This window comes from Aspergillus bombycis (assembly GCF_001792695.1).
Source record: "Aspergillus bombycis strain NRRL26010 chromosome Unknown contig00088, whole genome shotgun sequence".
Taxonomy (NCBI): domain Eukaryota; kingdom Fungi; phylum Ascomycota; class Eurotiomycetes; order Eurotiales; family Aspergillaceae; genus Aspergillus; species Aspergillus bombycis.
Genome location: NW_019170090.1, coordinates 24039 through 37111, shown reverse-complemented (window position 1 = coordinate 37111; position 13073 = coordinate 24039). Strand labels below are relative to the sequence as shown.

Sequence of the window (13073 nt, the reverse complement as noted above, 5' to 3'; positions counted from 1 at the left end):
AAAAGACCCATATCTAGCCTTTCAACATGTAGCATGTCTCTTCGACAGTAAGTGCCTCTCTTCAACAGTATGTTCGTCTCTCGGTACCGTCTCAAGGCGATAGTTATCCTCCTCATCTTTCTGGGACGCCCGGTCACCCGCATCTGGGAGGACACCATGTTTTCTCACATGCTTCTCGAAGTCATAGTACTTCTTCCCCTTAGTCAAGAGCTCTACGACGCAATGCCCAGAAGGACCACCGCCGTCGTCTGCCCAAAGTCCCACTCGTTCTCGTGCTTCGTCTCGCCCTCGAACTTGCCCTGGTTTGCCTGCCGCAGCGCAATCGCCATATAGAGGTGCAAGGGGAAGTGGAACGAGGAGAGGATCAGGATCCAGCGTCGCCCGCGAACGCCGGAGAACACACTGGCAAGGATGACGACTATAAGCCAGGAGCCGGTGACGGCGACGTAGACCTGGTCTGCGCCGGGATGGGAGGCCGACGGGCTGGTTACCAAGTGCGAGAAGTAGCAACGACCGGGCGCCTTGTTCGGGGCCCATTCGTCGAGGCGGACGCAGAGGAGGATGAGAAGCGCCAGGTAGAGGATGGTGAAGCCGAAGGTGGCTCGGTAGCGACCGTGGAAATAGGATATGCGGTCGCGGGTGCCCTTGGGATGAGGCGTGGTGTCCGATGCCTCGATCTTCGCGCGGCAGAATCGCCAGCAGACGAGGGCGGCGGTGTTCGAGACGCCGACGAAGCTGACGATGTCGAACACGAGGTGTAGGTGGTATGTATCCATGATCTGGGCCTGCGAGAACACCGTGACCATGTATGATATCCCGAGCGTGGATTGGATATCCGACCCGATCATGAGAATGTTCGACACGAATTCTAGCCGCTTGCGCTCGATCTCGCGCTGCATAGAGCCCTCCGGGTATGTGATGTCCATGTTGCCGTGGGTGGTTAGGAAGAACACCCACGCTGACAGGCCGAGGGATAAGGCTGCTTGGCCGGCGAAGCCACAAGAACCTACTCTGATAATCAGCATGGAACTAACTCATCGGCAGCTTTGTACAGGCGTATACAAACCCCATTGCCCACCAAGGTGGCCATTTCCTCGCCCACCAGCTCACATGCTGCACCTCCTTCTTCCCTTCTCCAGAAATCCATCATGTTGCGTTTGTAAAGCGCAGGGGGTTATGAGAGAGACCTCAGAGCACAGAACCCGCAGCGGGGGGCTTCATTCAACCCTCTTTAATAATATAATCTTCCCGCTTCAGGCCTACTCCGTAAAAATAAGCCTTGTGCAAGTCATGGTGTCCTGTCGCGCGTTGATTCGTGCTGCGTCTCCATTACCTGGATAGGCCTAGCCCCGTGGATGTATAACGGGCTCTGTAGCCCTATCTCGAGGCTTGGTTTTTCCAGCTGCCTCTGGCCCCCACGCCGATCATGGCCCGTCAGGCTGGGATGTGCTGGGCTTCGGCCCCATCAGCAATACAAGCGACCTGGTGGGCTCGGGCCTGTGCGCAATGCTTCGCAAAAGCTGGGCGCGCTGCTGTTGGGAGAGGCCTGACGTCTTAACTTCCTCTAAGCCTCCCGCCGATCGCAGTGAATGGACCTGTGGTCTGTGGGGTTTCCAGCCCCTAAACAACAACAACAACGTAAGCGACCTGCGCGATACAGGTGTGCCCAATACCAGAGATGACTCTCTCCATAATCCCGAGCACCTACGCGAACCAGCGGTACTGATTGCAAGCCGATCCTGCTGGCACGTATCACAACCCCAACTAGATCATAATAGGGAGGCTAGTGCGTAATCTCTCTGCAGAGAACAATGATCGGTCTGGTATAAATAAACCTGCGCCATCTGACATGCACAAAGCTTGAAGTTATCCAAGCCATCCATTCCAATTTTTCAGTTGCAGCTGTCTATATCTGCCAGGATAGTATAAATGCTGGGGGGGGTATGGACCACGGGTAGAAGAAGCTAGGGTTTGCTGGGATATATATATATATATATAGCGACGAGTACATGCGTACTATCCGAGTCCAACGTCTTGAGTAGCCAAGAAACAACGGGACCAAAAATTGTTAGTAGTAGATGAGTGTACTAAATAAGTAGCCTGGGCGTGGTTTCTGGCACCAAAAAACAAAAAACAAATGGTCATTTGTTGCCGTTCAGTGTTTTCACAGTTCCCCCAAATCTAGCTGTAGCAGACACCCCATTTCACAAACAACCAGTGTGAGCCCTAACAAATGCTAACGATCTACTAGTATCCATCCTCTTCAACTACGATAAGCCACCTGCAAAACCTCACGCCGATTCCCGAACCCCCCCCCCCCAAACCCAAACCCAAACCCCGAAACACCATCCATTAATTACTGAAACCCTATTTCTTCCAGGAAGAAGAAAGTTTTTCTTGTATCCAGCAAACTCTCGGCCCTTACCGAAGCAAAACCCCATCCCAAGGGACGATCGTTGAGATCGACATGAATGACCGCCCATGGATCATCATGTTACCCACATATTTGGCCTCGTAGGGATGGGGCGCGAGGATCGACGGGTTGCATTCTCGGAGGGTTCGGGGATGCAGGGGTGATGGGGATGACGTGGATTTTGCTCGCTTCGGGGGGGGGGGATGTTTTATGGATAGTAGTTGTCCACTGGAGGGTGGTGGGTGGTTTTTGGATCGGAGCATGTTTGGGACTTGATTTGATGGATTAGGAAGGAGATCTTGTGTTCAATGCGCGGCTTCGATGGCGTGGACATTTACTTTTCGGGGGTTGGGGAGTGTTGTCTGTCTACGTAGGGTTGTAGGGCGGGTGGTTGAGTTTGGAGTCAGCGACAGGGCTATGTAGATCCTGATAGAGGTCTGCTGAATTGCCATGGTGAAGGGGCGGGGCGGTCTTTCCTTGCAGATTAGACTGGGAAGAGGAGAAAGTCAATCATCAACCTATCTCTATTAGACTATGTATTTCTATATGTCATTATAATTATGTCCATGAATAAGAAATTATGCGACTTTTGTGGCTGGAAAATCAGAACGGGCTCCCGAAAATGCAAGATGAAAAGGATGGTGTAGTCGTTAGTGTGCAAATCTGTCGTCGTTGTCTCCATATGAGGCGTAGTCTTCGACAATGATGTTATCTGAGTAGGGTCTGGAGTCGGTCGGATCGTCGTCGTCGCTGCTGTCCTCAGGGGTGTCTGCGTTTGTATGAGACGCAGAGGCACCACCCAGATCCTCCGGTCGCTTTCTGCGCTGGAAGTCTTGTGCATGGGCGGAGGCCAGAATGGTTCCCACTCGGGATAAGCCGCGTGCCCGGAGGGATGTACCCGGCGTGGGCGGAGTTCCGTGTTCTATATCGGCCGCTGGAGGTTGAGGAGTGGGCTGCTGTGGTTCTTGAACCATCATTTCCTCGGCTGGTTGGTCGGTTTCTGTATGTAGTGAGGCCACCTCATAAGGCAAAGGCACATCTCGTGACGCTCGGAAAAGTAGAACATTCGTGCAGTGTTCGTTCTCCACTCGAAATATCGTCCATATACCCCTTCGCGAAATCTCGGAGAACGCAACCACAAAGCTGAGCACAGCCGAATGTTGGATGTCGTGAGCGAATATGGCGTAGAATATCCAGTTGAATCGCACCACGACATCGACAACCATGGCTGCATAGTAAACCCATGCCCTGTGGAAAGCCAGAACCTCGCGTAGAAGGGGGTGCTTGGCATAAGGGTTCCCTAAACTCCAGTCCATGGCAAGGTCCCAAACGCAGCAATAGACTGCATTCAATAACGCAAATGTGATGAACGGTGCCTGGAATCGGGTCACTCTGTCGATGCGATACATACTCAGGGTGGCGTAATAGAGAACACCGAAGATGTACTTTCCGAAATTTAGTAGGTGTGGGAAAACGTTCCGTGTGTCAGCGTATCGACGCAGACATTGCAAAGATCTCCATATAGATGGCAGGCAACTGAAGAATCCCAATAGTCTGGAGTGAGAAGAATTGCACTGCGCGTGCTCGGTCCAGTGTTTAGCATAAAGGCAGAAAAATAGCTCGATATTCTAGATTCGTTATTAGTTTCAATGTGTCAGAAGACCGTCATACACTTACCCCCATAGCATAAGTCTGTGAGCAGTACATGTCGCCCAGAAAGAAATCCCGAAACTCGACAGGATACAGTCCTGCTAGCAATAGACGCCACTGCTGCTTGTAAGCCAGGCCATTCCCGAATACAGCTGAAGGTTCACTCACATTGGAATACGCCCACCATTTTCGACTGCGATGATAAAGTATACGGGCAGGCAGAAAAAGAACGACCACCGTTATTCCTATAAGCACCACTGGCCAATAAATGTACATGGCATTAACCGATAAGAAGTTAAGCCACATGAAGAGACCCAAGAGAAACATGAAAAGGCAAGGTAGCTGTTTTGGCGTTAGCGTGACCGCGATGATGGTATTTGGGGAGCGCATACCTCAGTTAGCTGACGCCAGTCTAACGCAGTTCTAGTATCGTATTCGAAAATAAAGACATAGTTGATTTTGCTCCTCGTCCAAATAATGCAATCCAAGCAAAACAGTAAGAAGTGAAAGACTATGAGGAAAAACCCGCCGTATATCTGTTCAAGTCAGTCTCGTCGTAACTGATGTAGCCTAACATGGCGTATATCATAGAGTCGTTCAAACTAACCTGCAGTAAATAGCTGGTGTGGATGGGTACCACGGGATCCGGGTGATGAAAATGCTGACCGGCGTATATCAGAGCTTGGATGCCGAACAATATACCAGCCATCAGGAGAAGACCCGCACGGAATGTATTTGGCGAATAGTCGCCTGATTTCTTGAGGGTCTTGCGTAGTTTGGAGATGGCGATCTTGCGATTTCCGCGTTCAAAATAGCGAGCGTAAAGGTCCTCCGCGGCGGCCATCAGGTTTTCGGTGACCTCACTTTGTACAAACCATGCCTTGTTGACCTTATCCGACATGTACCTCAGGGGTGGACGGGAGTTAACCACCTTGTCATACTTCTTGTTGATTTTGCGAAAGGCAGTCCGATTGAGATAGGCGTACGCTTTCAGCAGCTCCACGCCGCGGTAGAACTCCTGAAGCGCATGTTTAAGCTTCCGCTTGGCAGAACGATAGGGGACCTCATGATTTGCTGCGTCTTCAGGTCGACGAGTGAAGTCCCTGCGGCGGTTCACCACCTCTGCATCCTGTCCTTGATTTACTGCCGGCGTGGCTAATTCGGCTAATGCCTTGGAATTCTTCCCGATTCGACGTCCCACAAAGGCCTCCTTCAACCGGGAACCGTTGAGTCCCCCGAAACCAGTCTCTTTGTGCGAGTGTCCGTTCTGCGTTCGGCCCTTTTTATTGCTCAAGACCTCCTGGATGCGTTGGTCGCGCATAATGTGAAGTTGTTGCTTGAGCACCTTTAAGCGTTCAGTAGCTTCCTCTTCTTTCATCTGATAGAATGACTCGATCTTGGCCAGCTCGTCGTCCAAGAATGCGAAGAATTCGTCTTGCCGCCGTTGGTATTCCGAAGATGGCTGATCATCCTGCTTCTCTTGCGACTCAGTGTATGTGAATACCCGCTTCAGGATCTCGGAGGCTCGCTTGCTGTTTGAGCCAGAAAATGTGTTTCTCTTTCCATCCTTATCGGTGTTGGTGGACGGGCTCCGCTGGGATATTTCCGGCACGGTCCTGGTACTGGCATTGCGTGCCATAACTGGCGAAGGGCTCCGGGGTTCATCGGGGCGGGTGATCTCGCTATTCGGGGCAAAGTCCTGGACCTTCAAGTCGATCGCCGGGTCCGGTAATTCGAACGAGGCCACATCTGAAGAGCCAGCGTGCAGTGGGGGTGTGGCGATGATGCTTCCATAGCTTCCTACCGTCGTTGAGAACCGGGAGCCAGGCACTCGCAGGGGCTGGCGCTCGCTTCGTCGACCGGGAGTTGAGCGTGATGTCCGAGAACCACTTCTGACTGGCGACGTCGGGTTGTAAGTCGGGTCGGTGGCTGGATGCTTTCTGTCCGATTGATGGAGCGAGGAGGGAGGGTCGGGACCACTGGCGGTTATCGTTGACGGATCGCCATGGTTGATGTGCCGGAGGGACGCATGGCTGGGACTTCGATTGGTCTTCTGGAGTGCTCGTGAAATGGCTTTAAGTTTCTTTTTGCCCGCCTATAGCCCGAACGAGACAGTCAGATTTGGGGAACTAACGAAAAAGCAAAAGAGAAACAAACACACACAATGGGATCAAACCTTGTAGTCGAGATATTTGGCGCGCCATTCTGGAACTAATTCCTGTTCCAGCTCTCTGTGAACTTGAATGTTAGCCGTTATGCATGTGAATTGGTCTGCACCAGTGTAACCCACTTGGCGAATTTCATTCTGCGGAAGAGGGGAGATAAGAGGGCATGGTAGTGAGGCGAGCAGTGGTGAGAAAGTGATCGGAAGTCTCGAATTCAGACGGGAAAATGGCCGCTGTGTTGGAAGTCCGGAACGCTTTCGTCGGTCTTTATATCATCATGAGGGAAGAAGGGAAGACAGGAGAATGAATCTGTCCGAGACCAACTTAAGTATAGCAATGGCGCTGGGAGTGAAAAGCGAGACGAGTGGGAAATCCACCTCCACAAAAGGAAACGAACGGGGGGGTGATTTTCAAATCAAAAAAAAAAGAAAAAGAAAAAGAAATAAAAAGAGAAAAAGCAAAATGGAAAGATAAAGGAATTTTTCACCATTCAGTGCTCGCCAAGGACAATAAAGCCTGATAGATCATCCCGGCGATTGAAGTAACTCTCAGCTTTTTGCCAACACAGGGCATCCAGGTCGATCTGGGCCGACAATCATTGGTTCAAGAACGCTCTGATAGGCTCGGAGATATGCACGTGCAGCGGTCTAAGAGACATCATTTGTGGTTGGTTCCAGTGGGGGTCAATTGGGCTCCCCTTACTGGCTCCTCCGCCATGCTGAGTCAGTGACTTTCCCACCGGTCGGAGAAAATCCAACGTGGATTCTGTACGCAGTGAAGGGCCGGACCCCTGTCGATGTCATCCTGATCGAATTGATTACCGCATCAGGTACATGAACGGTTAACTAACTACGACCAGGAGTAGTTTCCAGACTCGTATCGAATTCTTCGATTCCTGATGCACCCGACACACTTGGGTCTCGGAGGCAAGTGGGCCATACTCTGATGACTTTCCAGACTCTGCGGAATCCTACATAACTCTTGTACATACGTACGTTGACTAAACCTGCCAAGGCGCGTTGGTATTTGCCAAGGATCATTATTTGTTTTTTATTTCAATCGCAGGAGGAGCTTTTATATCCACTTTAGTATACCCGGGAGAATGGACAAGTTGACAGATTCCTTTCACAGATATTTATTTCATTCATTTCTATATACAAGCGTCATCATTTGGAACTGACTGAGGATCGTCTCCCGCAGTTCAACTCCGTCCCGTGAAATGTTCACCAGCGGTCGAAGGACGGATGGGGTTTGTGCTCCTGAGGGTCGTAGTGAGGAGCATTTTGTCCTTGAATATAGTGCTCATCGTACATGCGCTCGGCGTTCTCCTTGGCGTGCTTCTTGGCCTTGATCTCGTCGATCTTGTCCCTGCCCTTGGTCTCAATGAGTCTGTCGACCTGAGAACCGACAATGCCAGCAATGGCTTCCTTGGCGAAAGAGTGGCTGACGGTCTTGCCTATTGTAGTTCCAACAACGTTATCAGGTGCTGTCACATGGATGGAAAGCCAAAACCACAGCCAGTGTTCACATACCTTGCTTGCGCTGGTGGTCCTCCCAGGCCTTCATACCGGCGAACGAAGCGGCACCGGCAATCAGCTCGTGAGAGAGGTGACCCTCGTGCTTCTCAGGGCCCTCCTGCATCTTGCGGTGAGCCTCCTCGGATTCTTCTATAAAAGGAATTCTGTTAGCCATCGACAGTCATGTGAAGACCAACTACCCCGCCATTACGAGAAGTTCTGAGTTCCGACAAGCAGGGGGGAACCCTTCATATCTCGGAGGGATAACTGGGGTGAATTCGGTGAAGCTTGACGAGGAGAAGAATGACTTACGCCAGCCCCAAGCCATTGTGAATGATTTTTGTGATATGTAAAAAGGCGGGAAAAGATGGAGACGAATGAGATGAGTAGGAGTTTTCTTGGACGGAGAATGAGGAAAAGAATAGTCTGAGCAGCAGGGGGTACGATACATCTTAATATACCCCGGCACACACCCCACCAAGCTGGCGTACCCTTCAGCTTATCGCTACCCCTCCATCTGCCTACGTTGCTCTCTGCCCCACCTATCTCATTTCATGGAGACCGGGTTTCGGACCTAGGCGAGAAGGGAGGCAACCCATGCGATGGGTGGTGGACCAATCGAACAGATCACATCCAGTGATCAGCCGGAGAGACTGCCACGTTACCAAAAGCATAACAACGGGCGCGGGATAGGAGGCGATCACTGATAGGAGTGCTTCCATGCGCGAATATGTACATCAGCCACCGCCAAGACACCGAGACGAGGAGACGCTGGCGCTTAGCTTCCTATGGTACCAGACTATGGTTTTGTTGAATCCAACCACGGTATGGGTTTAACAGACACGATCCAGTTGCCGGGGCTCTTGGCAGAGGAGAGGGGCGTGGCTTGAAACGTAACAAAAGATTGTAGTGGATCAAGGTCCCCATTTCCCTGCAGAGAATCCGTCGCAGTCGGGCTTGTTCTGCTCATTCAAAAGGATGCCGCCTTAGGCATCGACGGCGGCTACATAGTATAGGCTCTGGTGGATGAGCGTCGATAGATAGTTGCAAAGGGACCGTTAGGGCGAAACGACTAATCTTGTCATGAACGGAGCACCGTAGGTACAGAGTACATACGTAGTACGTGTCTCCAGAGATCCATAGGCTATGCAGCGCCGATCGAAATGGGGGGTCCACACTGGTCGTGCCCCCTCAGCCTTACTCCTGGGCGCGTAAACTAAAAATATGGCCATCAGCCACGGAGCCACAAATTCCGGCAGCCGTGAAGCCGGTCGACCCGAGCCTCTCCCTCCTGCCAAGCTTCTCTTGTCCAAGGCTTGTCGGCGCCCTATGCCATCTGCCAGGAGATCCGCGGCGGCAATGAAACAGTGTGAAGGGAGAGATCCCCGGAAAAGAACTCCAATACTGCCTTGAAAACCGCAAAAGAATTGCAGAGGTTAGTCATGAATCATGGACTACGCCCCTGCATCAGGAATGGAACAACTTGTTTCATTTCCCTTAGTCACTGTTAACTTCGCTCCTTTTTTTGGCTCATTGAGTGGAGTGTCGGACGGCACCATTTTGTTTGGGGCAAGGGTAATAATTTTCCCCACTTGAGAACATCAGGGGAGGGTGAAGTGAGTAAATCGGAGTAACAGAAATGCCTTTAGGCCGAGGACCATCGAATGGCCTCCGACGTCGCGGGTAGTGGCGGTGAATAGTTTCAATGGGTACTAGTATGGAGTACTGCAGGCAGCCACGCAGCGTTCCTCCCGTATACTAAAAGGAAACCAACAACCTGTGGCTGAGGCTGAAGTGGAGACACACGGAGGGTGGCCTGAGGTACTAACGACTAATTGGGAATACCAGACTACGTACGCTTTCGGCAAGGGGGTCCTCTTTGTCATGCGGAGCGTTTCCGGTGCTACTGCCACGTGAATCTGGTGGGATATTGTCCGTTCAACCGTGGTCACTTCCCCTGAATGTTGGAGCTGTCAACTTGGGTATTTTCGCTGGGATATTTTTGGCACTGCAGTTCAAAATGCTCATGGACGACCACCCTGATAAGTTTTATTGCAATAGGTGTGATCTACCATACCATCCGTATTTTCTATCTGAGCGGCAAACCAAAGTACTGCTGATCGTGATGGGGCACAAGAGAAGATTCCAAAATTTTCATCATCATCATCATCAAGAAGCAAGGGTTGGAAGACGTATTCCAAATTGCAGCTCTTGGTGTCCGCCTACATTAGATCATATGCAAATGGACGGCCGCTTGCCTCTCGCAGACACTGCAGAAAGCACTGCGTCACGATCATCTGTCCGTCCACTTCAAGTGCCTCAGGCCGGTAAACTGGTAGCAAAGAGGGTTCTTGCCGGTTGAGTTGACGTTGATGGAAAGGAATCGCGTTCAACCAAGGAATGATCAGTTTGTGGCATTCTCTGCAGTCCAGCTTGCAAGTATTATCAAGTTCTCGCCTCTTTTACTAGTATGACCTCCGCCACCATTTACTGAAGTTCGACGGAAGCTCTCACACGCCAGGGGAATCCAAATAGGCTTGGCATTTAGCTGAGTATCTTGTCTGTTTATTGGTTTATCGAATAAGCGACATGCTTAGACTCTTAATTTAACTACATATAGTAAAGATCATTTATGGCGGGAGATAGTATGACTGGTAGCTGGTGATCTGATCGGACTAATGAGATTAAAATTCCACTAGCTCAGGGTTCGGTCCCTTGAGTTCTCCAGCTCGGATACCTAAAGAGGAAGTGTTCTTCAGAACCTCTGACTATCAAGACCAAACTATCGATACGCCCAACCACCACCGATATATCATTGGCCCTGTTATCCGAATAGCAGTGACAATCAAATTCTAGTTTCAATAGTTAGAGGATATGACATTCTCCTCAAGCAGAACTGAGGAGATTGAAATTCCGACAACGGGGCTTTTTGATCGGGCCTATAGAGGTCAACCGGGAAGTTTATATAAGCCTATAGCAACCAGTGATTCTGAGTAGAAACTTGTATGCTAGTCACCGAACGATTCTTTGCTTTCTTTTCCCAATCGTTTACCTATATACATCCTACAACTTGTTGCCAACATGAAGTTGATATCCCCTCTCAGCTCGTTTCTTCTCCTCTGTATCTCAGTCACCAATGCATTGCCCAGTAATGTCTGTACGGACAATCTGGACGCAATCAGCGATATAGCGAAGGCACAACTGGGTCCCGTCATGGACGAACTGGTCTGCAGTAAAGGTCTAAAGCCCGGGAAAGCAGACTGGAAATGGCTCGAGCCCCACTTCCAGGATGTCATCAAGAATCTCAGAGAATGCCCCCAGAAACCAGTTTTACCAAACTACAAACCAAAAGTCCAAGTCCTTGGAGACAGAATTGTGCAGAGATGTACAAAGGCCTCCCACAATTACTGCAACGAAGAAGATCTGAAGGCGATCAAAAGTTGCGCAGTCTCGGAAGCAATGGGATGGGGTATAATGAACATGGATATGCTGAAATACACCGATGATAAAAACTGTGAAAAGCTCGTCCAATGCTTGAAGGAGCCAGAAACCTGGGTTTTTGGTAAAGAGTTGATAGCACAATATGCCAAGTATAAAGAGTTAGTCGTTGAGAAGGTCCCCAAATGATTTCTGTATTAACATGATACTGCAGGTCACAAGCTTAAAACTGTTGGAGTGCAAGGCCTAAACGCGGTCCTAATTTGCCTGACGAAGGACTACGGGCTCTAAGTGCCTACCTGATGGGCTGTTGAGCAATATAACCATAGTTGAATTGATGGGATAGATGACGGAGGCGTTTTGATGTATAATTATGAATACTCACCTTGCATGGAAAGATATGCTATGGAGGAGTGGGTGCTTGGATCAATTCAAAGCCGAAAATTAATGGAAGCATTCTATAACATGCTACTACTTATGTACATACTCATCCTAATAGTTTGAACGTTTCCGAATCCCCTCCTGATACACGCTACTGCATCTTTGGTTGCCTAAGTAATGAAATGTCTGTTTCGTCAGATCAGCACTTTCGTAAGTTTCTATCTCTGTTTCCAATGCGACACTCCTTTGTTCTATACCGTCGGCTTGCTCTAACAGTCGCTGTGTTACAGATGGGTTATAGAAACACATCATCTTCTTCGTTATCATTAATCAGACCTTGGTCATCAAGAGATAACTACTGTACCCTCTTGCAAATCTTAGTAGAAGTCATGTCATGATCAGGCCTTTAAAATAACCTACCAATTGGGACGACGTTGTGAGCATATTATAAGAAAGGTTTCAAAGCATTAACAGTATGCCAGTCACCAGTCACATCACCACTCCCCCTCGCGAGGAACTGTAGCTAATGAACTCCCTAGTGAAACTATAATGCCAAGTTTGTGGAGAATATAGGGGAGCAATAGTTCAAGATGCCTTCACCACTCCCCCGTATACTACAGGAAGGATGGGACCAAGGGAAATTCTTCTATTCTCTAGCGGCCGTTTTGCACATAATGTTGGATTGTTGGCAAGTTTCTGGGGCGAGGTACATTGGGTAGAAAGTCGCAGGATGATCATTTCTGTCTGAAGCATTTTAATAGCCTTCCATGTCTCATCTAAATCACACCGATGTGGGGTTAAACATATACAATCTCGAGACTGTATACCTAAGGGGATACGATCGTGCCTCACCCTTCACAACAGACCGGGTTATCCGTGGTCTAGAGTAATATTCACAAGTAACTTGTATACACTCCAATGTTATAAACACGAATGAACATCTAATGCAGTCGACTGAGAAATGGGGCGGGACAGGGCAGAAGAAAATATAACGCACATACTACAATGGCAATATCCATTTAATAGACTTGGTCACTGGTTCACATTTCTCTTAGAGGAGCGTTCCTGGTCTTCCCTGAGGATTAGCTATCGAATTCTGCAAGACCTGGACTCTTCTAGATGTGCCCAGATAATTGATTCATACCCATACAGGCAGGCAAAGTTAAATATTTTCCGGGTAGATATGATATCAGGCCAGCTCGGACCTTAGAATTCAGCGATAGTCTCACAGGCGACCGGGAGTATAAAAAGAGTACAATAATTAGTGTATAATAAAGACAAATACAACGATTGGGATAGGTAACTACCTACCAGGGCTAGCATTTTATTTGATCTCTACTGAGAGACTTCTCTGGTGACTTCTTGTCTATTTATATAGAACGTGCAGTACATACTTCCGTCGTTGGCTCAATGACCCTTGGTAGAGCTGCATATTTTTACTCCTAATTTTATTCTTGGACAGCTAGAGAATGCCTGGGTGAACGCTGTCCCTACCTTCTCCGCTGCTTT

General features: G+C 49.5%; 4 protein-coding genes across 4 annotated transcripts; 1 reads left to right on the top strand and 3 right to left on the bottom strand.

The window, feature by feature from the left end:
• Nucleotides 1-212: 212 nt before the first annotated feature.
• Nucleotides 213-1147, bottom strand: ABOM_008316 (uncharacterized protein; the record flags this gene model as incomplete). The annotated part of the gene is made up of 2 exons (XM_022535445.1): nucleotides 213-1006; nucleotides 1063-1147. 2 exons carry the CDS (start codon nucleotides 1145-1147, stop codon nucleotides 213-215), a joined length of 879 nt encoding a protein of 292 aa, XP_022386193.1.
• Nucleotides 1148-3063: 1916 nt separating this feature from the next.
• Nucleotides 3064-6367, bottom strand: ABOM_008315 (SPX and EXS domain-containing protein; the record flags this gene model as incomplete). Its single annotated transcript, XM_022535444.1, has 7 exons — nucleotides 3064-4041; nucleotides 4091-4180; nucleotides 4232-4405; nucleotides 4456-4599; nucleotides 4671-6158; nucleotides 6240-6294; nucleotides 6354-6367. The coding sequence occupies 7 exons, from the start codon at nucleotides 6365-6367 to the stop codon at nucleotides 3064-3066; spliced, it is 2943 nt and encodes a 980-aa protein (XP_022386194.1).
• Nucleotides 6368-7451: 1084 nt separating this feature from the next.
• Nucleotides 7452-7920, bottom strand: ABOM_008314 (DUF3759 domain-containing protein; the record flags this gene model as incomplete). Its single annotated transcript, XM_022535443.1, has 2 exons — nucleotides 7452-7684; nucleotides 7761-7920. 2 exons carry the CDS (start codon nucleotides 7918-7920, stop codon nucleotides 7452-7454), a joined length of 393 nt encoding a protein of 130 aa, XP_022386195.1.
• Nucleotides 7921-10826: 2906 nt separating this feature from the next.
• On the top strand, nucleotides 10827-11372 carry ABOM_008313 (uncharacterized protein; the record flags this gene model as incomplete). Its single annotated transcript, XM_022535442.1, has 1 exon — nucleotides 10827-11372. One exon carries the CDS (start codon nucleotides 10827-10829, stop codon nucleotides 11370-11372), a length of 546 nt encoding a protein of 181 aa, XP_022386196.1.
• Between the last annotated feature and the right edge of the window lie 1701 nt (nucleotides 11373-13073).